Source organism: Aptenodytes patagonicus, chromosome 22, assembly GCF_965638725.1.
Source record: "Aptenodytes patagonicus chromosome 22, bAptPat1.pri.cur, whole genome shotgun sequence".
Classification (NCBI taxonomy): domain Eukaryota; kingdom Metazoa; phylum Chordata; class Aves; order Sphenisciformes; family Spheniscidae; genus Aptenodytes; species Aptenodytes patagonicus.
This window is the reverse complement of record NC_134970.1, coordinates 6,066,582-6,092,742: the sequence shown is the minus strand read 5'-3', so window position 1 is coordinate 6,092,742 and position 26,161 is coordinate 6,066,582. Positions and strand designations below refer to the sequence as shown.

General features: G+C 48.8%; 1 protein-coding gene across 1 annotated transcript in view; it reads left to right on the top strand.

The window, feature by feature from the left end:
- The window catches only part of GNAI3 (G protein subunit alpha i3), a 32,877-nt gene extending 7,055 nt beyond the window's left edge, over positions 1-25,822 (top strand). The window contains exons 2-9 of the mRNA XM_076358292.1: positions 10,503-10,545; positions 10,649-10,790; positions 12,689-12,846; positions 20,117-20,245; positions 22,744-22,873; positions 23,355-23,508; positions 24,340-24,553; positions 24,656-25,822. Coding sequence (XP_076214407.1) covers positions 10,503-10,545; positions 10,649-10,790; positions 12,689-12,846; positions 20,117-20,245; positions 22,744-22,873; positions 23,355-23,508; positions 24,340-24,530 — 947 coding nt within the window. The 3' untranslated portion in view covers positions 24,531-24,553; positions 24,656-25,822. The remainder of the gene's footprint in view (positions 1-10,502; positions 10,546-10,648; positions 10,791-12,688; positions 12,847-20,116; positions 20,246-22,743; positions 22,874-23,354; positions 23,509-24,339; positions 24,554-24,655) is intronic.
- The last annotated feature ends 339 nt before the right edge of the window (positions 25,823-26,161 follow it).

The window sequence follows — 26,161 nt, the reverse complement described above, 5'->3', positions numbered from 1 at the left end:
ACGACTCTCGCGACAGGTTAGGGAAGACGTTTGCTGCGTTCGTGACGTGCTGCAGCAATTCTCTGGAAGCTGTTCCTCGTGCTCAAACTTAGGTCTGAACATAAAAACGTAGGTCTTGAACGTAAGGAGCTGTAGGTGAGGAAGGGGTGCCCGGGAGGCCCAGCCGGGAGAGGTGTGTTCATTTGATCTTCAGCCAAAGGACACATCGCGGCAGCGTGTTGCGTATCAGCGGGTGTCTCGAGTCCACGCCGCTCAACAGCAGGCGCAATTAGTTTAAAACACTCCCAGGAGTGTTGTTCAAAGAGCTGCGAAAACAACCACAAACCAGAAGTCCCGGGCTGGCTCTTCGCTGCGTAGCTTAAAATGCAGCAAAGGGGCCTTTTGCTGAAGGGGACAAGGCGTTGGCAGCTGATTTCGGAAAGGATTTGAACGCTCTGGTTGGGGAGGGGGGAATTCGGGGGTCCCTTGCTGAGCATTTAGGATACAGGCCGTCGGTGACGGCGCGTGTTGTTCCGGCGTCCTACCACGGTGCTGGCTTCACGGAGGAGAAGGGCACAGCTGGTATTTACAATTATCACCCCTGGGCCAGTTGGCCTCTTCATGGTGGGAACGAAGCCTTTCGTTCCCACCAGGGAAATGTTTTCTCACACGGTTGGGTTTGTGGCTATGAGCAGTTTCAGTTGTGACAACCCTTCCCCGTGCTGGTGGTGGCTGTGCTGCGGAGTCGGGATTAGGTAACGCGGTTGTTAGCGTCCCTCTCCTAAATCGGATTTGAACTTTGATTTGATTCTGGCTGTGGATGAAAATAGTTTTTTTTTTTTTGTGCAAGAAATTATTTTGTATCAAAGGTAAAAAGGGACGTTGCCAAAGTTCAGGGTGTTCCGTTACTTTGTGCTGTCACCCAAGTACTATTGCGCACCAGCCTTGCTGGTTTTTGAGCGCAGAAGACCATCCCCTGTACGACCAGCGTCCTGCATTCACCAAAAGACTTGCTTGTGGAGTCAATTCTTTGACATTTATTGTCTTGCAGGTTTAGAGCGAGGCAGGTGCTTGAGGGATGACTAACGGAGGAACATCAGCAGTTGCAGTCTGTCCACTTCATGGCCACAAGTGGTTGTAAACCAGTGGTCCTCTTACCTAGCCGTGCCTCTGCAAGTTTACATGGTCATTAAGATCTAGTGCATCAGCCATGCAAGGAGGGGGGAAAAAAAAACCCCATCTGCCTGCCTTCCAAGACTAGCCTGTTTTTTCCTTTTTCCAGTTTCTATCTTTCATTTTGTCAGGAAAAGCTTTCTTAACTACTTTTAATTTTGTAACTGCGTGATTTAGTGCCTATTTCTGCAACTCCTTAAGCAATTTCTCAGTGACGTCGACGGTCACTCAGATCTGTGTGTGGGTGCCGGCGCGTCAGCAGGCGGCTAGCTCGGCCTTCCCGGTGTTTCCCGGTGGTCGGCAGGACTGGTGCAGAATTCCCGGGGATATCTCAATCTTCTGAATGGTCACGGGATGTTTTTAACCGCACTCCAGTGCGAAGTGGAGCTGGAGCTTTGAACCCAGCGTTTCCCAGTCCCTTGCTGCCGTTAGGCTGCGATGTGGTATACGACGTCTGCTTTAAATGCTGCAGATGAAGTCGGTTGATGGTCTCTCCCCGTGCTGGCACCGACTGCTTGGCGCTCTCTCTTCGTTTGATAGATGAGCTTTGGCCTCGGCGCTGCCCTGCATGGAGGCGGTCACCAGGCCAAGCGCTCGAAGGCTTTCTCTTCTAAGGCACCTGTTTAAAAAATCTCCGCAGAAGCTTTAAGGCAATCGTTACATGTTCAAAGCCTTTAAATAAAACAAGGCTAATGCCCTAATAAAGATTCAAGGCAAAAAGAAAAAGGCTTATAAAACGTAATGCTTGGGTGCTCGGGGTTAATGTTCATCACCGAGACATTTCCATTATGGTTTCAAGTCTTAATTTTTCTGGCTTAAACAACATTTTAAGGCGTACTGAATGGCTGAATGATAGATGCAAGACTAATTTTTTCCCAGATTTTGTTCGTATGGGGACGTTATTAGATTCATATGGAAAATAAATGCAATTGCATGTAGCACGAAGTGCCTGCGACCTGTTGTGAGCATGTGAAAGCGAAGTGGAAACGTGCCGCTCCTCGGCGTGTACCGCAGGGCGGTTCGCGGGCTGGGCTGGCCAGAGCCAGCTGGGCACAGCTCTGGCATCGCTCGCCTCCGTGGTGGGGAAATCTTCCTCTGGGGCTGCTGTTGTTCCTGAGCATCTTCCAGGTACCTGCTAGGGGGGGAGAAATTGCGTCAGCTGCAGCCCAGGTAAGCCAGCAGGCCAGGTAGTACGCTGCGTTTCGTTCGAAAGCCTGTTGAAGTGATCCTAGGGCTCATGTTGCTTATGTCTTCAAAATGGCATTCCTTAAAACAACCCTCCGTTTTTATTTCGTCCAGAGGCAGCGGCAACTTCAAGTGGTTTGTCCTGTAGCATCGGCTCCTCTTACCTCCAAAGTTAAGCTTTAGTCAGCCCATATGCCCTGTTTTATTTGTATATATTGCTTTTTCTGATGTGTAGTTAAAGCCTAAGCGTCAGCCTAAGCTGTCCTGGTTCCTGTTGACTTTTCTAACAATAGCTGTATCTTCTGTGGCCCAGTGGTACGACACCGCTCGTTTCTCTCATGTTTTTTTCCCCCTTTTCCTGATTCCCAGCACTCTCGCTGCATTTGATTTTCTAGTTTGTTGAACCCCTCTTGGCCTTGTGATATCCAAGAGCTTTCCAGGGGCGCATTGAAATAAAAAAAACCAACCTTGACAAGGGGAGATGGGGCGAATGTTAGCAGGGATGGCAGCTTGCCCTTGCTTAGAAATACACCTGCGAGAAGGTGGGGATGTCGGGATTTGAATGCACTACGAGAGAAACCAGGAGGATGGAAATGGCGAAGGGGAAGAGGACCCGATAGTTCAGCTTTCCCAAAATGCGGCCGCGCAGGTACACGGGCTGCAGGAGGGTGTGCGGGGTGTCCAGGAGCCTTTCCAGGTGGAATACAAAACAGGAGGGCAGGGTTGTGGAAAACTCTCTCTTAGGAGCGTGTTTGTGTATAAGGGGAAGTATTCGTGTTCACTTGCTAGGGTGGGATGTTGAATAAATGTTGACAAAAGGAAACATCTGCTTTATCAGGGAGATACCCGTCGGGGATTATGATGATCTGAACAGCTCCTGCTCCATGCTCGCAATGGATTCCCTGATATTTTAGGGTCTGGACTCCTGACAGCTTTCTCGTGCCGTTGCTTTGGTCCCTTTTTAGTCTGTCAGAGGGAAGATTGTTCGGGTTTTGGGTTTTGCAGGTGGGCTGTAACCCCAGCCAGGCGTTTCGGTGTCGCTTCATAGCTGCACCTTAGCACGAAAGGGTCGTGTCGTCTTCCCAGGTCTGTAACTCAGCCCTGCAGCTTCAAGCTCTTCAAGTGAAATGTCTGGGGTTATTCCCGAGCTGTTTAAGAGGGGATATTGGAAACCCTAAGAAATTCCCGTGGATTTCGCAGTTCAGCAAGGGTTGCAGCATCATCCTGCCTCGGGAATGGTCTGGCAAAGTTTCTGCCAAACCCCTGCTGAGATTTTTAAAGCCGATATGGGCTGTTGCTGTAGTTACAAGCTGTGCACGCTCTCCTCTAGAGGCTAGAAATCAGAAACATGTCAGTCTGTTAATTTTTGTCTTCCTTGCTTGTACTCTAATGGATATTCCAGGTGCATCTCTTCGGTGTCTCTAGTAAGAATTTGTTTCAGCAGTGACCTGGTTTCTTTCAGAAACTTTCAGATGCTGTAGGGCTTTTCCCCTTAATTGAGGGGGTGGAAAATTCCTCACCTGAAGTACAGTTTAATGCAGTTTTGATACGGCTTTCAAAAAAAACACTTAAGATTGCTCGTACCTTCTGAAGCAGTGAATTGGATGCTAATGTCTGGAAGACGTAGGTAGTCTTTGACCTACCTTCCTTGTTTCCCAAGTGGGGTGAATTAAGAAGTAATGGGTTTAAAAGCAAACATTTTATCCAGAGGGTAGTTGGCGTAGACCTGTAATTCCCAGTCTAGCTGTGTTTTGGTAGCTTGCTTGTTGCTCCCTTCCCTGTAATTTCCAGCACGCGGACAGGCCGAGTTGCTTGGCTTCCCATCTCCTGCTACAGGAAAGCCTCTGGCTCCCTTAGGGGAAGTGGTTGGATGATAATTTCCCCCCTTTGTATGCACCGCTCTCCTAGGGCCAGCACTAGTATGGCTTGAAAGCTGCTCAGGTTCCCTCCCCTCTCCCTTCCCCCTCCAGAGGGAAAAGGGATCTGGCCTGTAGGACTCCTACAGGGCTTGCCACCCTCTGAGCAGAAGGGAGTTCAGCGCTGTCTGATGGTGCCCAGCTCTCCCTTAGGCGTTTGGGGTGTTATTCAGGTGGTTTGGGGTGAGCTCCGGGGGGGTTTGTGGGAGCTGCGGTGCCTCCCGGCTCAGGCTGGTTTCTGGAGGGAAGGGTTGCTAGCTGAAGGACGCGTTGAAGAGCAAGGATTTCACTGAATTCTTGCAGAGCGTGCATCGATCAAGTGGGGCAAGCCGCTACGACAAAAAGCAGCAAATGCTTTGTAACAGATTAGCTGCTCTTTGTGTCTAGGGTGTGCAGGCAGAGCTGTGGGATAGGTAGGTTTCTTGCTGCTAATTTGGGAAAAGAGAAGTTAAGACTTCTGAAACAATTTTTCCATGGAGTTACGACATCCCCGCTTAGGTCAGCTGCGGTTTCTTGTGACGAAACGTGATCCCTGTGTAGCTGTGCTAATCAGAGCAAAAAGGAAAGGTTTGCTTTTCCTTTTACAGTGAGAAACATCCCGGTAATGCTCTGACTTTCATATTTTTTGAACCCAGTAAGATACGGTGTCATATTTCATGATTTTTGAACTCTTTTCTAGCTCCCCATCTGGTCCCTGCCTGCGATCCCAGAGGCCGGGCGCTTCTCCTGCGGAGTCCATAAGAACGTCAATGTAACGCTGTCCACTCTCACTCCTCGTCTTAATTTGTAATGCAAAGCATCGGTTTTCTGTAGGTTGGAGCAGTGTTTCAGTAGCATTTAAATGCCTACTCTTCCCCCCCCACCACCCTAAAGGTACTTGACTGAAGGGTTAAGCCACACTGTTAAGTGTAAACACCATGCATCAGGGTAAATGAAGCTGCATGATAGCAGGGAACAAAGGGTGCAGATTAAAAGCTGTTTACCGAGTAGGTCCAATATGGTTCTCTCTTTGCAAACCCTTTACAGCCACTCAGTGAGTTGGAAAAAGGAGAATAGCAGCTTGCCTGGTGCTACATCTGCAAATGTTTAGAGAAGCTTCAAGTGTCAAAGAACAGCAGTGAGACCTGGAGATGTTGAAGCTAGGGCTGGAAAGTAAGAGTAAAATGCAAATGATCGTGGACCTTGTTTGGGGTGGGGGGTAAGATAAGAGTTAAAAGCAAAGGTACAAAGTGAGAGAGGCCCCTGAAAAAGCCTTATGCTGTGTGGGAGGACGGAGTACAGGTATCTCAGAATAGACCAGGGCAGTGTTAATGCTTTTTTTTTTTTTTCCTGAGCAATTGAGATGAGATGGTGCCTGACGTTGGCCATCTCATCGGCCAGCAGCTGCCGCCCCAGCAGGAGCTCCCAGCAAATGATTACGGAGCTGGAGGGCAGACGTTTTTAAATGACTGTTTAATGAGGTACCTTGTCTGGATGGCTCTTGCAGGAGCAGAGAGCGAGTCTGGGAGAGGACCTGGAACGTCAGGAAAAACTCCTTTAGGAATAACGTCCCAGAGGAGGTGACTTACTGCTTGGCCGTGCCCTTGTAGCTGTGACTGCCATTAGCGTGTGCTGTAGGAGCCAGTGCTGGGTTGTATGTTGGTAAGAAGAGAGGTTTAGAGGATGTGGGTCACTATTTCCTACCTCTCCTAGTCCCTTAGAAGTAACAGGGTGAGTAACCAGCACCCTTTCCTCTGAGAGCGTGGATTGCTGCTCTTTTAAGCTGCCACTGAAGCGTGTGTGGGTTGCAAGTGAGAAGGGAAGGAGTTAACTAAATATGGTTTGAATTAGTGTTGTATAACCAACTTGGCTGTGTTGTCATGGCATAATTGTATCTGATACTGTTTTGTCAGTCAAATGACAGGTAGTACAAGTTCAGCATTGCCTGCTGCAGCAGCAGGTTATTTTAAGATAATCTGAGGAGGAAATGACAGCAAATACGATGACGAGAAATAAAAACCAGAGAGGTTATGTTGAAAAGGCTCTTCTAAATTCCCGCTGTTGGGAATCTGGGCTGAACGCCACTGTTTTGGGACACGGAAGCTTTCAAATCGCAGCGCCTTAGTACGGGGAATGTGGAGGATGGCTGTGAAAAGAAAAACGAGGTTTTGTGTTCCTCCCAGGGTGGAAGTGCTGAGTCTATAGAGCGTTGATGTTTTCATATCTGACCACAAATGCTGCCGTGCTGAGTGCCCGAAAACCGTAGCAGAGGCACACAGCTATCCCCAAGCCCTTCTTGATGCCATCTCTGTTAAAACCCGTGCCGGCCAGAGGAGAGGCGCAGACATCTTGGCAGCTGGGAGAAGAGGCGATAACAAAAGAGAAACCGCCTGCTAAAGGGAAGGATGTTTCCTGCAAGTTGCTGGTTTTAGATGGAGTCTCGCTGTAGCTGGCTGTGGGCTGCAGCGGGGAGCCCTGCCGGCATAGCATGCTTCAGGCCCCGGGATTTGCTTGGGTGGAAGGCGTTAACTCCAACATCTGAGCAGATTTTGGGGGATTCTGCTTAAAACGTGCTTTGTTTTTTTCATCCCTGTTAATGCTTCTCGAATGGCTTTGAAGGTGGAATCTAGTTTGTATTGCCTGCTCTACTTGAGGCTGAACCGGCAATAGCTTTCCTTTTAAGCCCTGAGGGAAGGAAAAAAAAAAAAAGTTGAATTGCCTTATGCTTAGGAATAATTTAAAAGCTGAAATTCTTTGGTTTGCAGACATTTAACTTGGCAGCCTGGAAGTATTTTGTCATGAGAGGTTCTAATCTTGTAACCCTTCAACCTAAACTAATGGCTAATTGATTTAAATTGCACTACATGCCCTATTTGGAAACAGTTTTCCTACCGTGCGGGGCAGCTGTTAGCGTTACAGTCCCTTGAGGGGGATGTGGAGACAGATAAACTCAAGGTGGTATCTGAGCAATCAGCATTTAAAGGTGTCAGTGCTCTTAGATGTGTATCCTGGCCGCGGCACCCCCAGGAGCTGTGCAGGAGAGGCACTGGGTACTCGTTCGTTGAACACCGGCGTGTTTCTCTTGTTGCCTCTCTATTCTCTTGTGCAGAACGGGTCCAAAGAAACAGAAATCCTTGTCCAGCCACCCCACGATGGAGGTACAACCCCACGACACCTGCAAATGGGTATAACGAGTTAAGGAACCGTTTGACTTGAGTTTCCTCTCATTTGGCGGTCTGAGAACCTGCCATGAAAGTGCTTGTCCTACTGTGAAAGCTCTTACTGTGTGAAGAGGCTGATTTGCATCTGCTCTCTTCAGCCACCAAGAGCTGCAAAAATATTTGGCCGCTTGTTTTGTTTGAAGCTGTCTAAGTGCAAATAGGAAATGCACTTTCGGCTTGAAAATGACCTTGTCTGATGTTGGGGAAACTTTCTGTTGTAATTCAATACAGCAATGGATCCTCAGGAATCCTCGTCAACATCTGGGAACTGACCGGGATGAACTTGGGAGTGGAAATCCAAGTGCAAGGCTGTAAAGGCTGCGTTGTCCTCCTTCGGTCCTGATTGCCGCCTGGTCTGGGCTCAGGTTGGCACGACGTGTTCACCACTGGTGAATGAGCTGCTTGTATCTGGCTGTTGCCTGGCTGTTCAGAAAGCAGCAGTTGTGTTTGCTCCTTCCCAGCCACCGCTGTACCCTGCACCGAAACGTTCCTGCCATACTTTTAATTCCCTTATCAGCCAAAAGGGTTTTACTAGTGATATTGGGAATAATCTGAAGGAATGCGAAATAAGCAGGCTAAAAGGTGTACAGAATTCCAAGCAAGGGAATCGTCTGTGCCTATCGCAAAATCAAACCCTACAAAGCGACCTCTTATTTTTCAGGGGTTTGATTTCTCGGTTCCTCTGCCCGATTGACCTGAAGTTGTGAGACCAAGAAGGGAATTCTGCTTTTTAAAAAGCGCTGCTGCTTTCGCACCCTGTTTGTGGTGCTGTTGCTAGGAGCTGGCCTTCCTGAGGCTTCGAGGATGCGAGAATGAAACTGGAATGCAGTGTTGTCCTCTCTGGATGGTGCGAGAGGCCTGGCTCTTGCAAGGAGAGGCTTTTGCGAGCTCTCTCCTGGAAGCTGTGCTTCCCGAAGGTAGCACCAGAAAGCTTTTCTGCTTTTTTTCCTGAAGAAGTATGCCACAGCCCAGTTTTCACAGCTTGACGTTCCTGAAAGCTGGTCTTTTTTTTTTTTTCCTGTTGGTCTGATAATCTAAAAATGATTTTTCTCTTCCAACAAAGCTCGCCTTGCTTGTAGCAATGCCGTTCTGGGTTAACACGCTGCCGCGTCGCGTAGACTCTGCAGGCTGGGACGTCTGGTGCCTTGATGCTAGAAGTGAAGGGGAGCTTGGGTCTCTTAGTCCATCCAGGATCTCTTGAGTTGTATATCCAAATCCAGGCAGGCTCAACTTCATTCCTTTGCCTTCAGCAACCCCAGTTCTGCAGCTCAGAGTGAGCCTTTTTGGCTGAGGAGCCCTGAAGCCAGGGGACGGTCCGGCTGGTTTGCCCTGAACTAGCAACCTGGTGTTGCGGTCACACGAGGTAGAGTAGTCCGGGACCTGCGCTTCTGCTGACGTGCAGTAATGCCGTGCCTGCCTTTCACATGCTTCATGGCCGGGACAGGCATGCGTGCGGGCAGCGCAGCTCAGCTCCTGCTGACTGCAGAGCTCAGTAAACTGCGGTAACGTGATGGCTTTGAGTCCCGGAGTAGGCGTCTGCTGCACCGAGCTGTGCAAGCGTGTCTGCTGCTGCACGGGTGTGCAAAGGTGGTTTCTGCCTCGTGCCTGTGGGAGGGGGACGCGGTTTGTGAGTGCCCTGTGGTTCAAGAGGAAAAAACTGTGAAAAACAGATTAACTAGCTGTTATTTTGCAGGCAGACGGGGATAACTCAGCCCCCCCAGGTCTGCAGAGGTTTGGCAAGCCACGTTTTTCTGTCTTTCTTTGAAGGAAGGCTGTTTGCAATGCAGGCATGTCCAAGTGCCACAGCCCGCAGGCCTGATATTTCGACTAGAAATCATCCTGTGGCAAAGGCTCATTTCCAAGCTAAACCTGCGGGTCTCTTTATCCTCAGTTTCCCAGAATAATAATCCCTGTATTGTGGGAAATGATAGAGAATAGAGCTTGTTAATCAATTAAAATTTGCCTTGCGTGTTCTGTGGGTGGATGCGTATGGGTGTGCCCCGGTGAAGATCCCCGAGCTGTCTGGTGGCTGTGGGAACCGGCGTTGGCAGCTGAAGGGTTAGAGCAGGGACCCAGGTCCCTGATCTTCCTGCTGGTGATTCACAGGCACCTTAGCTGCCGCTTCAAGTCTAGACAGGTATCTTCTTCGAATTTTGCCGGAGCTGTTTAAGAGGTGTCTAGCTCAGGAGTGATACCAGTGTGCTTACCACTACGCTGTAGTAATGGATTGTGGGAGTGCACCTACTCTTCCCACGGTGGAAAACATGCGTTAGTTCCAATGATTATGGGCAACGTTTGGCTGACTTTGTGCTAAGTGGAGAAGGGAACTTGCAAGATCCATTATGGTGTTCCTGCTCTGACATAGGAACGTGTTTCTGGGCTTTAATGTCTTAAGCTGCTTCACCTGGATCTGCAAGAGCAATTTGTGCATGCTTTTGAGCTCTGTTCTGGGTCCGCTTCCCTTCCACTGTATAATCACACAAGATTGCTTCCGAATTAGATGTTCCCTGTAAAATGCTCCGGGATCTGTGATTGCATCCACCTGGTTATTGAAGGCTAATGCTTCTGTCTTGCACGGCTCGGTAACGGCGGGTAGCAGTCGATGACGTCGATGCACTTAGCTGTAGGGCTAGTTGGACTGTAGTTACTGAGCTGGAAGAGAGGGATGGTAGATTGTTAGATAAGTCCTTGTCCCGGTTTTTCAGAACCAGCCTCCCACGTGGCTAGCCTCAGTGATCAAGAAGTGTACTCTGGAAATTCAGAAATTCTAGGTTTGGTTTGGTTTGGTTTTTTTAGCAGATGAATGCATAATGAGTGTCAGCATCTGTAAATAAAGCCCGGGAAGGACGTACCTGTGGATGTGCTCTTCAGCGATCCCCCCCCAAGGGGCCGGGACAGCTGCTCTAGAGCTCTGTTACCAGCAGCAATGCCCAAGGAGTATCTTGCTCCAGACCCCATCAACTTCTGTGTGGGCGCTGGGAAGAGTACATTCCGCTTTTCCTTTTAAGTTCACGTGGTTGCTAACTGGAATTCTTTTCGTGCTTTTCAGGTGCTGGAGAGTCTGGGAAAAGCACCATTGTGAAGCAGATGAAGTAAGTGAGAGCGCAGGCATGTAAACCGCATTTTTGTGCGAGATGAAATAAGAAATCTGTGGTGCCCTTCTGGTTTGGGAATGACAGCTTTGTGTTCTTCCAGGATTATTCATGAGGACGGCTACTCGGAGGAAGAATGCAAACAATATAAAGTGGTTGTCTACAGCAATACTATCCAGTCCATCATTGCAATCATAAGAGCCATGGGAAGGCTAAAGATAGACTTTGGGGAAGTTGCCAGAGCAGTAAGTATTTCACTTACTTCTCTTAGTCTGAGTCTGTGCTGTGAATTCTGTTAATGAATCCTGGAAATTCAGTCCATTGCACTCACAGTGGAAATATGTTTTGTTACAAGATACAATCGTGAAAGACCTTTCATAATCTGTAATGTGTTACCAGTACAAAGTGTCAAGTATTTTACTGAGGTTACGGGTAAGAACCTTTAGTAGTTTGAATGCTCAGAAAAATAAATAATCCCATAACCTTTGTCTAGAAGGTAGAAACTGATGTCGGGAAGTCTTGACCCCCGTGGTGGTGGGGAAAGCACAGACCGAATGGGGAGCCAGGGACTCCTGAAAACGTGTAGGAGAAAGGAATTGTGTGTATCAGCATAGGGCAGTGGCTGCACAACCTGTGACTCTTGCTGCCTGGCACTAATTCCTCATGCTTACAGTTAATATACGGTAAGTGAAGTAACTTACTCTGTTTCTTTGTGAGGCAACCACAGATATTTTGAACTTACGACATAAAGCACCCTGGCTGAAGGGCATATCTTCACTTGCATGTTAACCTAGGCTGTTGTTCAGCTGCTGCTCCAAATCCTCCCTGGCGTTCCCTTCTACCTTTCCTCTGTGCTTGTCGAAGCCGAGTGGTGATCTCAGCCTAGGTAATGCAGCTGGAAGGAAGAAGATGTTAAAACCCAAGTTCCTTTCTCAGTTGACCTGCTCAGGCTTAGCTGGCTTCGCAAAAGCAGAACGAGAGCCGGGTGCCAAGAACTTTCTCGTGTCCCAATCCACCCTGAAGGGCAAACAACTTGCCACACTTGCCTAGGAAAAGGCCACGGGTAACCAAATCGACTGTCTCGCAGCAAACCACAGCAGTGACCTGTCAGCATAGCACCATACCCATAAGTGCTGTACCTGCGAAGACTCATAACCGAGGTCCACCTCTGTGTGGTGGCAGTTCAGACCCTGATTAAGTTAATTTAGGTGCCCGTTGCTTGTGCTAGGGAGGTACCCTTTGGAGTCGCATATGGACTTGACTCTTGCCTGAGCTTAGGTTTAGGGCTCAAGTGAGAGGAGCCGATGTTAGGAGGAGAAGTTGAGAACTTGCTGGGATAGTGAAAGGTCTCTTACACCTTCTGAAAGGAAGCCGGCAGGTCTGATCGCTGTAGAAATAAACATCAGTGTGGGATGTAGGTCAGCCTGTTTCTCACTTTCTAAATCTGCTTGTTAACTTGTAGAAGAGTGAGGTCCTGCGCTAAGACTTCTGAGAAGAATTTTTCATGCTCTAGGGCAAACACTCAAATCCTGATCAGTCCATCCCATCTCCTGATGAAATGCTTTATTAAGAAATTGGTCTCCCTTACTTCTGACAGCTATTGCAGCAAATTGCAAGTCCTCAAAGCTTTAAACCTAGAATCATCCAAAACCTGCTTTTGATACTGAATTTTTCCTTGTTGCCATACTGTACCACACTATAATAAAGGTTTTCCAGTTTAAAAACTATTTTTTATCGTTCATTAGTCTATAGTAGCACATTGACATTCTTACCTTTCCTTTGAAACACTGCGCCAGGTTACTGAAACTTCACGTTCCGGATGTGAACGCTGCCTGTCGCTTTGGAGCGGTGATCCCTGCAGCGGTGGCACGACAGAAGCGTTGTTTGCCACCCGTGATCAGTGCGTCTCGCCCCACGGGCTGGAGCTTCTTGCCCAGAATTTGCCTTTCTGACTGCAGGAGAAAAATAACTTGATGATTTGGGGGAGGAGACTGGATAGACAGCATGAGAGAGGGGAACCGTGATTCCTTAGAGCAGTTGCTGCAGCCCCTAGGATTGTTACTGATGTTAAGCCTCGCTGTAATTTGTAAAGGCGTAAGTGGGTGTAGATCCTAACTTGTTTTCATTTCCCCTCTTCCTGCAGGACGATGCCCGTCAGTTGTTTGTATTAGCTGGAAGCGCAGAGGAAGGCGTGATGACCGCCGAGCTAGCTGGCGTGATTAAGCGGTTGTGGAGAGACGCTGGGGTTCAGGCCTGCTTCAGCAGATCGAGAGAATATCAGCTTAACGACTCTGCATCATAGTAAGAAACCGTTAGCAGCTTCTGGGCCCTTCACAGCAAACCAAATGGTGTTCAGAAAGGGCCGGTGTGACTGAAAGCGGGCTGGTAGTTGGGTCCCCTTCCGAGGGGGCGGGCAGGAACCCTAGTCTAACTGGCTTACACGGGGTTGGGCTCACAAGGTGACTTTGGTGCGTTAAGCTCATCAAAGTCAGTTTTACTGTTTGTCTTCCCCATTGGAAAAAAAACCCGCGTTCCTTGTTTTGTGCCTAGGTGAATTTGCCAGTCTGGTTTTAGTGGAAGAATAACTTACTGGCTTGCATTAAGATGGCTTGTTACAGCGGGTGGTCAGCTATGTCACCTTCGTTATCCCTACGGAAAGGAGTAACACCTCCTGAAACCGAGCTCCCGATGAAACTACCAAATTTGTGATGAGCAACAATTTCCAATGGTGGGATCTCCCGATATTGGCAGATCAATATTCACGTAGTTGTTCTCCTTAGCAGCTCTCGCTACACTTCTGTTCCTGTGCCTGACACCACACGGGCAGCGCTGCAGGCTAGCTATAAACCTGCTTATTGTTCTGTTTCTGAAATGCACACGATTGCTTAACAATCGGAAAGCTGCGACTAGATACGTAGCGTGGAGCGCTGTAGGCTGCTGCTGGCTGGTTAATGAGAATTTTGACTAAATGCCTCTTCTATGTCAAAGAGGCGGGTTAGTGCAGGGAGGGGGAAACGATTTCGTTTAATGAGCAAAACAGTTGTTGCCTTTTTTTTTTTCCCCCTTTTTAAAAAGTCGTGTGCTTGGTCTCTCTAGAACAAATATTTGAAACTCTGAAAGGATGATTTGGGGGTTAAGTGTGCCTCCTGATGTCCAGCTGAAAACTTGTCTCAATTTAGCCAAGTTCTAAGCCTTTGAAAAATTAGTTTGGAAGTGCTTTATAAAGAAGCTTCCGATGTGTCACAGCTCAGTTGCCTGCAGGCTCTGTCTGCACACAGCATGTTTTAGCTTGAAAATAAGGAAGAATTTTTCTAAATTTGTAGCACCTTGGCAGGCTATCATGGGCTTAGATCAAGGTAAGTGAGTTGACAAGAGGAGGCTTTCTCAGATTCATGTGTGCCTTTACAGCATGCAAGGAGGAAACTTCAGATTCAAAGGGAGAAAAAAGGATAGATGAGGAGGGGGATGAATGAGGGGAATCACTTAATGAAAAGATGCGGAGAAGAGAAGGAAAGCTTAAGGACTTCTTGAGCAGAGGATCTAGGGCAGAAAGCATAAGTGGTTGAGTGGAGCTTAAGGAGGAAGCTGAAGATGGGGAACCTTGGCTTTGTGGTCTTGATGGTCAGCTTTGAAAGAGCAGGAGAATGAAGGCAGGCTGGAGAAAACAGGGTAGAAACGGGTCAGAAACAGCAGATTGGGGAGGGAGGGCGTAAGCCTGCTTAGAGGTGCCCAGTTGTGATCTGACTGCCTTCCAGAGACTGGATTTTCATAGAATCATAGAATAGTTTGGGTTGGAAGGGACCTCTAAAGCTCATCTAGTCCAACCCCCCTGCCGTGGGCAGGGACATCTTCCACTAGATCAGGTTGCTCAGAGCCCTGTCCAACCTGACCTGGAATGTTTCCAGGGATGGGGCATCCACCACCTCTCTGGGCAACCTGGGCCAGTGCTTCACCACCCTCAGCGTAAAACATTTCTTCCTTATATCTAGTCTAAATCTACCCCCCTTTAGTTTAAAGCCATTCCCCCTTGTCCTGTCGCAACAGGCCCTGCTAAAAAGTCTGCCGCCATCTTTTTTATAAGCCCCCTTTAAGTACTGACAGGAGGGTTATTCCTGTTCCTGAATTTGCCCAGGGAAGTGGTTGAGTCCCCATCCCTGGAAGCATTTAAAAGACGTGTAGATGAGGCGCTTAGGGACATGGTTTAGTGGGCATGGTGGTGTTGGGTTGATGGTTGGACTCGATGATCTTAGAGGTCTTTTCCAACCTTAATGATTCTATGATCCTATGAATATCTGCAACCCCCTCGTGTCCAGTTTCCAGTACTGGTACGTGTAGGCACAGCTACTCTGACGAATTGCTCTCGTGGGCGGTGTCAGATCTGCGTGGCAGAGAGATTTCAGCCCGAGGATGACCCACGTGGCATTTTTCTGATAAGTGCATCAGAGAATTTTGCTTCCTGTCCTAAAACCGCAGGAAGTTGCACTAAAGCAGCATTATTCTGCCTCGGTAGCCAAGCAACTCCGCAGTTGGGAAACGCTGCGAGCGGGTTCCTTTAGCGTGGAGCACGAGCACGCAGTTAAAAACGTGTTTTCTCCTGCAGGACCCCCATCTCACCAGTGTACGGAACGAGCTGGCCAGATGAGCATTCAGCCAGCATTTTTCCTCCCCGCTCAGCGCGTGGCTCCTGACCCGCCTTATCTTCTGGTGTTACCCAATTAGTTCCCTTGTCCACGCTTAAAGGATGGCTGTCTTGCAATCCCTTTTTGTGGTGGTGGTCACGTAGGTACTAGCTTTTGTGCACAGTTCTCTTGGGGGAATTTCACTTCCCCGCTCCTTTCAATATCTCCTGCAAATGGGACTGAAACTTCAGGGTTAGTAGCCTTTAAATATGTGCCCCATTTCAGATAACTGGTTTTCCAGCTGAAATTCAGTGTTGCATTGTGTTTCAAGCCCGGTTCTGGCTGCCCGGGTGCTGTTCCTCGCTTCACATCAGGCCTCGGGGCCTCTGCTGAGACACCCAGAATGGGGGGAGTGGGGGGGTGGGGTAAAAGAGGAACATACGAGTGGTTGCTTGTGCAAATTAGGTGGCATCGAGAACGAGAGCGCTGTGGCAGAGAGCCAAGGGTTTTCAGGGCAGCACCGAATTGTTCCGCACTTCCCCTTGTGTGGGCAGGGATCCTTCCCATCGGAGAGCTGCCCCGGCAGGCAGGAGGCCGTGTGGGAGGAGAGGAGGCAACCATAATAACGGTGTGTGTCGTAATCCGTACGCCACGGGTGGGGGCAAGCTCCCAAAGATAACCGCTTGTGACGCTAGTCCAAATGATCTGTCCTGGAATCATAGCGGTTTGCAATTCTTCTTATTTTTTTGAAGAACAGTCGAGTAACTCTCGGTCTAAACTGTGGATGTTCAAGCGCTGGTGTAAACACTCGGTGTCTTCTCCAGGCACCACCTGATAACGTCCCTCTAGCAACTGCCCTGCTCTTTTTGGTGTGATACTTCAAACACCTATATTTTTACTTGCCTTGTTGCAACTCCCCGTTTTTCTTTACCTATGACGTGAGCAAATGGCTCTGTCGCTCACCGCTCCCGTCTCGAGTCAGTGCCGCGGAGAAGCGTTTCAGACCTGCGTGCGCAATTCTTGGTGTAATAGCTACAAAGAACAAAAACCTGTTCGGTGGTGCAGCAGTGTGGATGCTAAGGCTTATTGCTGTCTTGCGCATCTTCAGTTACCTCTGTCTGGTACTTGGAAATGTCGGCAAGCAGATAACGCTTTAAAATACTTTAGTTGCTGGTTTCGCTGCTTTTTCCGGAGTTCATGCAGACACCAGTCTGCGGATACCGTAGGTAATTATCTGCGGTCTCTCAGGCAATTAGCATAGTTTCTGATCAACCATTCTCTATTCTGGCATAGCTTGGTTTGTTCCCGAGTGGCAGTTTTGGCCTGAATTCCCTGACATGATGCTGGATATAACCTAGATTATTTCTACGTGGGTTTTTTTTTTCTCCTCTTTGCTTTCAAGCCCTAGCTTGCAGGGCATTGTCCTGCCGTTCGTATCCTGACGCTTTCTTGCGATTCCCCTCGAGTAGCACCACCTTGGGATCACAGCTCAAGCTTTTGAAGCGAGCCTTCTCATCTGTAGGTCTGTGCTGCAGACTGTGGGTCTGTCTTAGCTGGCCCAAATGAGCGTTCGACTTGATAAAGGTAATACACAAGGTTCCCTTTTCCTGGAGATCCCGCTCTGTTACCTGGTTTTCTGCTTTGCTTAACTTGCCAAAATCCAGCTAAACACGGGGGGGAAAGAGGAGGCAGACTTCTGTGAAAGAAATGTGTTTCTTAAATATAGGTTTCACCAGGTCTTCACCTGTTTTCTTCTTGCTGCAGGAAGACTTGGCTAGAGATGACTAATTCTGTATGAGCTGCCAATCTATGTAGGAAGGACACCGTTTGCATTTTCAGACTGGCGCAGGTGCTTGTGATAACGTTTCTTGAAAGCTTGGTGGTTGGTGGCTGCAAATACCGACCCACCTGGGTACCAAACCTGCATCTTTCTGCCCTCTTGTCTCCTCTCCCTGGCAAAGGATGGCTTTTGTTTGCTGCTCTGCCTTCGGGCGTGATGGTGACAGCCCCTCCTTCCCTCCCTCCCGTAGCTCAGGCTGCGGATAGCCTTTCATAATAAATGCTTTGTATGAATCTTTCGGAGCTTTTGGAGCCATTTTTGGCCTCGAAAGCATTCTTTCCAGCGTTAAAGGGAAACATGACTGAATTGTTAGGAAAATACCGTTCCAGGGTTCATGTGAGCATGTGGAGGAGGGGAACTGTGTTATCTTCACCAGCTGAAAGCTGTCCACTTCAGAACACCCCGCGGCTGCGGTCGGTGTTTTAGAGCAGTGTGAGATGGGATGATGCTGAAGCTGGCAGGTTTTCTGATCGGACTGGAACTACAGATCCTTGCACACGCAGGTATTGAACCCGTGCCAGCCTGGCACGGGATGTCCTGGGAAGGCTTGGAGGGCCACTAGGACAAATGTGACTTACGCTGTAGGCTTTTGGTCAGCTTTTTTTTTTTTTTTTTGTACTCGAGCCCTCATTTTTAAGGGTGAAAAAAGAAGGGAGACAAAACAAAACTGTCTTTTTGCAAGCTTGTATTTGCAAGGTGGTGTTGAAGCATGAGAAATAGTTGGCTCTGTAAACACAAGGATCCGAGGTGGGGAACAAGTGTTGCAACCTCAGCGTATGAAGGGAGCCTGGTGGCGAAGGAGACTGTGAAAGGGGATTCAAACTGCGTGGGATGTAGAAGTAAGGTATATGTTTTCGGTTCCCGAAACAATATTTGTGAGGAACATCTTTAAACTTTCAGACAGATTGTGGCAAGCTGTGGGTTATGAGTCGCTCGAAACCATGAGTCTCAGACCGTGCTTTTCCAGTTTTTTTTTTTCGAGTTCCGCTAAATCTGTGTGTGGTAGAGGGAAACAAGTGGCAGTCTGCACAGGCTGGGCTCCGCAGCCTGGTTTGGTTGGGTGGGCACGGCTGCCGCCTCTGCCCGCAAAGTCAGCTGCCTTCGGCAAGGCGAGGATGGCTGGAGGAGGCTGTGCGCACATGCGCTTGGGCGGCTCATCTGCTACCGAGAAACCCCCTGTGCTGGATCTTCTGACTGCTTAGGTATTTCCATGGGATCTGGTATTTATTTGCCCTTTGAGTCTCTCTGGAATTAGTCTGGCAAAGCTTATTTTTTTTTTTTTAAGGCAGCTTGCAGATAGAGCACTGCTTAATCTGATACACCTTGCTCCCCTGATAGACGTGCAAGTTCATTTGGTGGGAGTTGCCTGACTCCATTCGCTCCTCACTGGCTGCCTAAAAAGCCTTAAGTAGGAATTATACCAGTTTCACTGCCCAAACTTCTGGTGCTGAAAGCTGGCAATTAGGAGCAGATGCTTTAGAGCTTCAGCCTGCACATTTATCACTTCAGTGATGCAGGGCAGCTGTGTGACCTGTATCAAAGCCAAGCTGTTAGGAGTTGCTGGGTCAGTTCTTAGGTAGCACTTCCATCAGCTTTTGAACCACTGTGTCCCAGCTAAACTCATAGTGGTGGGGAAGAGAGGGGGGGGATAAAAAAATCTGGGCATATTATTTCCTCAGCAGAAATATTTCTTAACAGAAGCCTAATGAAGGTAAGTACCTTCCAAATTCTGTTTTACTAAGCTGAAACTAAAGCCGATCCCAAGTGTGAGTTCTGGGTGCTGCGTTTCTGGTCAAAGAGCAGTTTACAAACCTGTCATCCCACTGAACATGAGAGGGGAACGATAGGAGTTGGCCCTTTCTGGGCAAAAACCGCTTGCAGATACCAGCTCTTTGAGAAAAGCCCTGCGGCGCCGGGCGAGCACGGGCAGGAGGTTGGCAGGTAGGCTGGATTCTTCTGGGCTTCGGAAAATAGGTCAGTGCTCTGCAAATATGCCGGCAGTCCTGGCGAGAGGAGATGCTGAAGGTGACGGAGGAGGGAGATGTCGCTCAGTACGTTGCCTGCTCAGTGACGAAGGCACGTGGAAACTTGGAGCTCCTGGCACAGCTTTCAGGTGCATGGGAAGGAGCGGTCCCTGGCTGACAACGGCTCTGTGGTAATGCTTGGCTGGGAGGGCAGGGTTTATTGCACCGGTGTAGAGCCGTTGTGCCACTAAAATCTCACAGTTGCACGGTACTGTATTGATGAAAAACTGCTCCTGATAAAGAGAGGGGTGTAGCTGTCAGGGATAACGCTGCTGGCGGCTGCGCACGAAGGTGGCTGAACGCTTGCCTCTGGTTCCTTCCCAACGGAGCTGGAGCAATCCTCGTCTCCGTTGCGGAAGCAGGAGGCCGTCGCCTTCCCCTTAACAGGAAAAATGAGCTCAGAGGTGTTGCTGGCTGGAGCGGGATTTCTGACGCTGCTGGAAATGATGTATACCTCTTCCTTACGTGCCTGAGAGCCGAACTTCAAAGGGAATCTGCTGTAGTTGGAAACAGTTTGGGTCTCGATGGGCGCGTTGCTGCAGAGAAACGGCTTCCTCCGGCGGCCGTGCCGTTGGGGAGCTGGATGCGTTGTGTGTTAGTTTGCTCTTGCTAAAGGAGGTGAATGAATCTGCCTGTTTTGGGGGTAGTTCTTGATGCTTAATTCTTTCCTCCTGGTTCATTTGATGTATCCTTGCCCTTTAAAAGCGAGCCGCTGGATTTATTGCCTTGTGCTTTGATGCGAAAGACCTTGATTACTTTGAATTGCCCCAAGAGATACCAGTCTTGGCATGGCTTCTGCATCAGCAGTACTTCTTGTGCTAGCTTCTTATCAGGCTTCACTCCCCAGCTAGCTGAACCCTACCCAGCACATGCTGCAAGGTCATACGGGGAGGGGTTAAAAAGAAAAAAAAAACCCAACAAAATCAACCCTGGGGTAGACCCAAGAGGATTTGTTTGCTGCATGGTCGAGGTCTGTACTGTGTGAAGATGATGAATAAATTCCGTGATGACTTTCTCCTGCGGTTTATAAAAGATTCATGGCGAGCAAGCAGACTAAAAAAGGCATTGTGTTGTCTCTTCTGGTTTAGTTACCTAAATGACTTGGATAGAATATCCCAGCCGACCTATATTCCGACTCAGCAGGATGTTCTGCGGACCAGAGTTAAAACTACAGGCATCGTGGAAACTCACTTCACCTTCAAGGACCTGTACTTCAAGTAAGTGAAGGGCAGCGCTTGTCCCTGTGGACCGCGGTGATTTCTTCAGCGCGTGGTGGTGGTAGGTCCCACACCTGCGCTGCAAAAGGTCTTGCCCTGTTTTAACAGTCCTCCTTGCCTCTGTTACACTCCCTCTCTACTGGCGTTGCTCACTGGAGATACCGGTTTGACTTTTATTTGCCTTCTTCTGTTCTTTGCAGCTGCTTTTATGTTGGAATCGCAGACACAGGTACTGCTGCCTGCTTACAGGATCCAAAAAAAAAAAAAAAACCCCAACCAACCCCCAAAATACTAAAAGGACACTGACTCCTGGCTTTTGAGTTTGAATTTAACCCCTTCCTTTGAAGCGGGAGATGAGCGCCCTCCCCGCAGTCAGCCTTGGCTCTGGGCTGCATGGTGTTCCTCCACAAAGCTGTAGGTGACTGTGCTGACTGACACTTGCTGCGGAGCAGGAGTGGGGCGTGCAGAAAGCGTGCTGGGGACTGGCTGCCTTTGCGTGACACTGCAGAGGATGGGACTCGCCTGTCCTCTCTGCCTTCTAAATTCAGTCCCTGCAGGGCTCGGGTATCGAGCCTGCTCTTGGCAGTGTCCCTTTACGTATCGCTAATCGAGCTCCCTCTAACCTCCGTAGCGGCTGCTAGCCTGCAGTTTAGCTCTCCTCCCTGCTCTTGATCTGCTCGTTAGAAAATCCTCGCTTTGGATCCCGAGCGCGCTCCTGACAAACAGCCTGGAGCCCCGCGGGGTGGGCATTCGTGTCCCGTAATGTGGATGTAGGAAGACGCGGCGCCTGTATCTTGGGCGAGTTCCCTTCGTCTGTGGCAACATTTTCAAGTCTTTGTTGCTCAGAGCCTTTAAATAAGCATTTGTTTGCTTATTTTTAGCTTGCGTTTGAAAACAGTTTGAAAGAGCTGTAGCAGAAACCCGAGTGTCGCTTATAAAATCTGATTTGTTTGCACGCTTTTTTTGGAGAACAGTAGCATTTTGGCTTCTGAACTGTCTTAACTTACGAACCGTTTTAACAAAAATGCCTCAACCCTTTGCATCACCGAGCTATTTTACATGGCTTCTGGTTCGTCCAGGGAAAAACTTGTCTTCTGTTGTGATGTATTAGGATTAGCATTTCTAGCTGCAGCGTGCGGTGCTCTTTTAAAAATCGTCACGTCTGACTAATGGCAGAGTGAGCTGGAGGTAGCAGGCACGTTCCGTTTAATCAGTATAACCCCTCTTTTAAAGTGAAATGGCTGAGCGCTCGGAGGCGTGCCTCCCTGATGCGAAGAGGGGAATCGCTCTTTCCCCAGCCTGCCTGGAGTCATCGATCATGTGCAGAGCCTGAGACGCGAGGTGTCTCGTCTCGGATGGATTTGCCCCGCAAAGGAAAGCGTTAATACATCTTAAACCCTGAAGCTGCCATCTTTCCCGCAACGGAAGCCTTGATGTTAAGTCTCAGACATTAATAATGGGCTGAGGTAGCCTTAGTATAACTGTGACTCGAATTTGGATTAGCTTGGCGAAGCTGAGTTGTCAAGGATGCTATTCCTTTCCAGACGTCTCCGCGCTCGCAGCGGAGAGTAATGGCAAATGATACAAGCTGAGTAAATAGCCTGTTATCCTCAGAGATTTTCATCTTTCCTCCTGCGGTCCACGGGGACGGTTTACCTTAAATAGAAGATTGGAGTTAGCTGAACGGCGCTTCTGGCTGCCTTGTTTGGCATCATTAAATTGCATTGCTTTTGGCCCACCCTGGGCAGTTTCCCTCTTTGTCTGCCTGTTTGCTCTGATAACAAATCAATGGTGATGATTTTCATAGCTCTTGGATATTGACTTGTATCTGGCTTGATTTAGTTAAGTCACAGTCCATCAGAACATCCTGGGCAATCCTGCTTCTCATCAAAATATTTTGGTATCCAAGACACTCGCATCGTTTTTATAGACAGAAATTCTCTAAGCCGCTCTGCAGCCTTTAAACTTCAGTAGCTCACAGATTGTTTTGTGGGTTTGGTTTTTTTTTTTTTAAATACATGAAGCTGTTTCTTAACCCCATTAATTTTTTTTCTGGGTCCCGGCAGTAGCATGCAGGTAGTGTGTTCCAGATAATCCTTTGTCAGACGTAGTGTAAATTAACTGGAAGAGCTGACTGTGAGTAGGTGTTTGGAGTCCAGTCAAGCAAATGGATTGTTGCTAAGGAAATAGGAGGCAGAGAACAAAATAAGCATGCCCTGGTGAATCAGCAGACTTCTGGATAGCGACGTAGGTAACGTCTCGTCCTTCCTGCTGAAATTGCTCTAAAGAAAAGAATTCTGGTTCTAAAACCCAGCCTCCTGAGAAAGGGAGGGCTCGGAGTTGTTGGCCTCGCTGATGGAAGGCCGTGTACCTGTTTTCCCCTAAACCCCGCTTGTTTGAAAGTCTGTAGCAGAGCCCCCTCCGTCCCCTGTCAGCGGCGTGGTGGCCGGGGAGGGAGGTCTGCACAGCTTCTGAGGCCGTTCTTCTGCCTCTCCCAGGATGTTTGATGTCGGTGGCCAACGGTCGGAGCGGAAGAAGTGGATCCACTGCTTTGAGGGCGTGACGGCGATCATTTTCTGTGTGGCCCTCAGCGATTACGACCTCGTCTTGGCCGAAGACGAGGAAATGGTATGTTGTGGAGGAGTTACCAGCGCCTGGCTGCATGGGAGAAGGAGGAGGGAGGTGGAGTCGTGGGGTGGCACGTCTCTGGCTTGCTCCTCTTGTTACAGTTGTTCGAGGGCCGTGAAGATGAGCGCTTCCTTGCAGCAGCCTGCAGTATCTCGCCCCAGATACTGATAAACGCAATGCGTAAATGAGATTTTTCTCCAGGCCCTGGTTACAGGGAGGTGCCTTGAGTTCTCCCTGCAGCCTGTTCCCCTAGGTGCGAGCACCTCCGTGGAGGAACAAACAGGTCCCCGGGGGAGTTACAGGATGAGGAGGTGACCCGACCCCTGCTCGGGGTTGTGCCCGTGCTCTTCCTGGTGAAGTGGCAGTGAGGATATGTCAGCGACACTCGGCTCTTTAGTCTGGCCTTTGTAGTAAAGCCTGTCTGTCCCCCCCACCTAATAACTCTGGGATGACGCGTCACCCTTCTCGCTTTATTTTCCAGAACCGGATGCATGAGAGTATGAAACTGTTTGACAGCATTTGCAACAACAAATGGTTTACAGACACATCGATCATTCTCTTCTTGAACAAGAAAGACCTGTTTGAGGAGAAGATTAAGAAAAGCCCGCTAACGATCTGCTATCCGGAGTACACAGGTAAGGCTGGGCTGGTGAAGCTGCGTCTTTGTTGCCGGGGCCAGGAATGAGTCAGTCAAAGCCAACGCAACCCAAGACAACCTGAAAGCTTATCTTCTTCCCTATTCCCTTAACTTTTGTCTCTTGGGCAGCATCTTTGGGCTGTCAAAGTTAGCCGATAGCTCATTTTCTCCGAAGAGGTGTGGTCATGCATGCCTTTGGTTCGGAGGAACAGCCTTTGTCCGTGTGTTTTATGGCCTGGAGTACGAACAGCAAAGTACTGCACGCCAGCAAATCGAGGTCGCTCCGCGTTTTCCACATGTTATTAGGACGATACTTTCATTTATCTTCAGTTTTAGAGGCTACGAAACTCATCCCCGTCCTGGGTATGGCACTTGTTCACCCTGGCGTGTCTGTGTTGCAGCCCTTCCCTGCCGTCGCCCCGCAGGGACGCGATGCTTCACCTAGTCACTGCTCGAGGCGTTTAGATTTTTTTTTTTAAAGTGTTCCCTCCTTCAAACCTGCTTATTCCTGTCATTTTTTCACTCTTCTGCTATAACTACATGTTTCTAGCGTGAAGCGTTACTGTGGCCAGCGTGCAGCATTCCCTTCTGGCGATCTCTGGGCAGGGAGGCCGGAGCAGGGAGCAGTCGGTGAGCTGCAGGAGCGAGCGACGTGTCCGAGGTCACTGACCAGAAGCTGGGAATAGACTTCAGATTTACAAGAAGGGGTTAATGGTGGATTTGGATTTGTAGCTGGATAAGGCAGATGGTTGCAAGCAGCTTAATATGGACTTAAAAGATCTCTCCGCTGTGAACTGCTGGCCAAAGTAAGGGATCTTATCTTTTTCAGGCTCCAACACGTACGAGGAAGCAGCTGCGTACATCCAGTGTCAGTTTGAAGATCTGAACCGGAGAAAAGACACCAAGGAGATCTACACGCACTTCACCTGTGCCACTGACACCAAGAACGTGCAGTTTGTCTTTGATGCTGTTACAGATGTTATCATTAAAAACAACCTGAAGGAATGTGGACTCTATTGAGAAGGAAGGGGCGTGGGAAGAAGGTAAAGCTGAGCCGCTCGGCCGCTCGTAGCGCTGGAGCCTTGCACGCCAGCTCGGGCTGGCTTTGCCTTGCACCTCGCTAACGCTCGCTGTTTTCTTTTCAGTTTTTATGACGCGGCGTTTTGAGAACCAGACTCTTTGCTGCCTCGTGGGGACAGCTGCAAGCATGAACAGGACCAGGGAAACGAAAACAGCATGCAGAATCGTTGCGTTCTTTAGCACAATCTTCTGTATTAGGGACCTTTTTTTATTGATGTGGGATGTTGAAGTTAGGTCAAGATGGAACAACTGTTAGTGTGACTAGATCATCCTGGCGTCGTTTGGATGGCGTAATCGCAAATGTGTACAGCTGTTGTGAAGTTGAGGTGCTGGATTCCAGACCTTCGATATGTAGCTTTCTCTCTTTCTTTGGTTAACAAGCCACCACTAGTCTGTTTTTAAGGTTTTTTCCATCAAGAAAACTATAACTTTACTAAATTTTATTTCTTTATTTGCAAACGAATCTTGTTTTAAAAATAAAAAAAACAACAACAACAAAAAAATCACTTAACTATGCACATGTGACCAGATCATGCAGAAAGTATTCCTCTTAGCAGGAACTCTTTTGTTTTTAACACTTGGTATGGTCGGGATTTAATATTTCTGCAACTACTTAAAGGATCCTTAGAGCTCTTATGGCGACAGCTTCGGCGGCTTCTGATGTGTAATTTGTAACCATCCTGCTACCGTAAGGCTTTGGAAAGAAGCTTCCGCAGCAGGATAAGCGAGTCTCTTCAGCTTGTGGGTTAGGGGTGAACCTGGTTTATGTCGGTATCCAAATCGCGATTCGCTCTGCGTGGTGAGCGTAAGGCCAGCTTCGCGGCGACCCCGCACCCGGGCCGCGTCCGTCGGAGAGGCGAAACGCTGAGCTCCAAACCGGAGGGGAAGCGCGTGCCGCTACAGAGCTGCTCAATCAACCACTTTAGATTCTTGTGCATTTTTCGCTCTTAAGCCGGTGGGCGGTTTTTGTAAAGGGTGCACCTTCTTCTGCATTTACCGTGGCCTCTTTCTGTTCAGAGACTCCCAAGCTGTATTGAGAAGCATGCCTTTACTTTGTATATGTGGTGCCAAATTCCTGTTTGCCATTGTTTTTACCGTAGTAACGTTCATAACCAGTCAGTACATTCCTTCGCTGAACCATTGCGTTGAGACTCTCTTTCCCAGTTTGTCATGTGTACAGTTTCGATCTGTTATAGTTGTTGGCAGTATTAAAATGGTGAGTAAACAGTTTAGCCTTTTCTCTAGTTTATTCTTAATTTTTTTCTAGGAGCGTCCCCGTCGTCCGTGTCCCCCCCCCTTTTTGTCCTTTGCTGGAGGAAGGTGGTAAGCGCTTCGATGGGAAGCGGGTGTAATTAACGGGACGGGAAGGTTCCTCGTGCTTTTTTCGTACGTGGCTGTCGGTGCTCTCCGGGCAGCCGGTCCTGCTGCTCCCAGGAGCATCTGCGTTGTGCCGGCGCAGATGGAAAACGGCAGGCGTCCCGTCGTCCGTCGGGGTTATTGGCAGGTGGTTAGTTCACTGCTTATTTATAGCACAAGTCTCGCTGCCTCTCCTGAACCTGGTGGGGAAAATG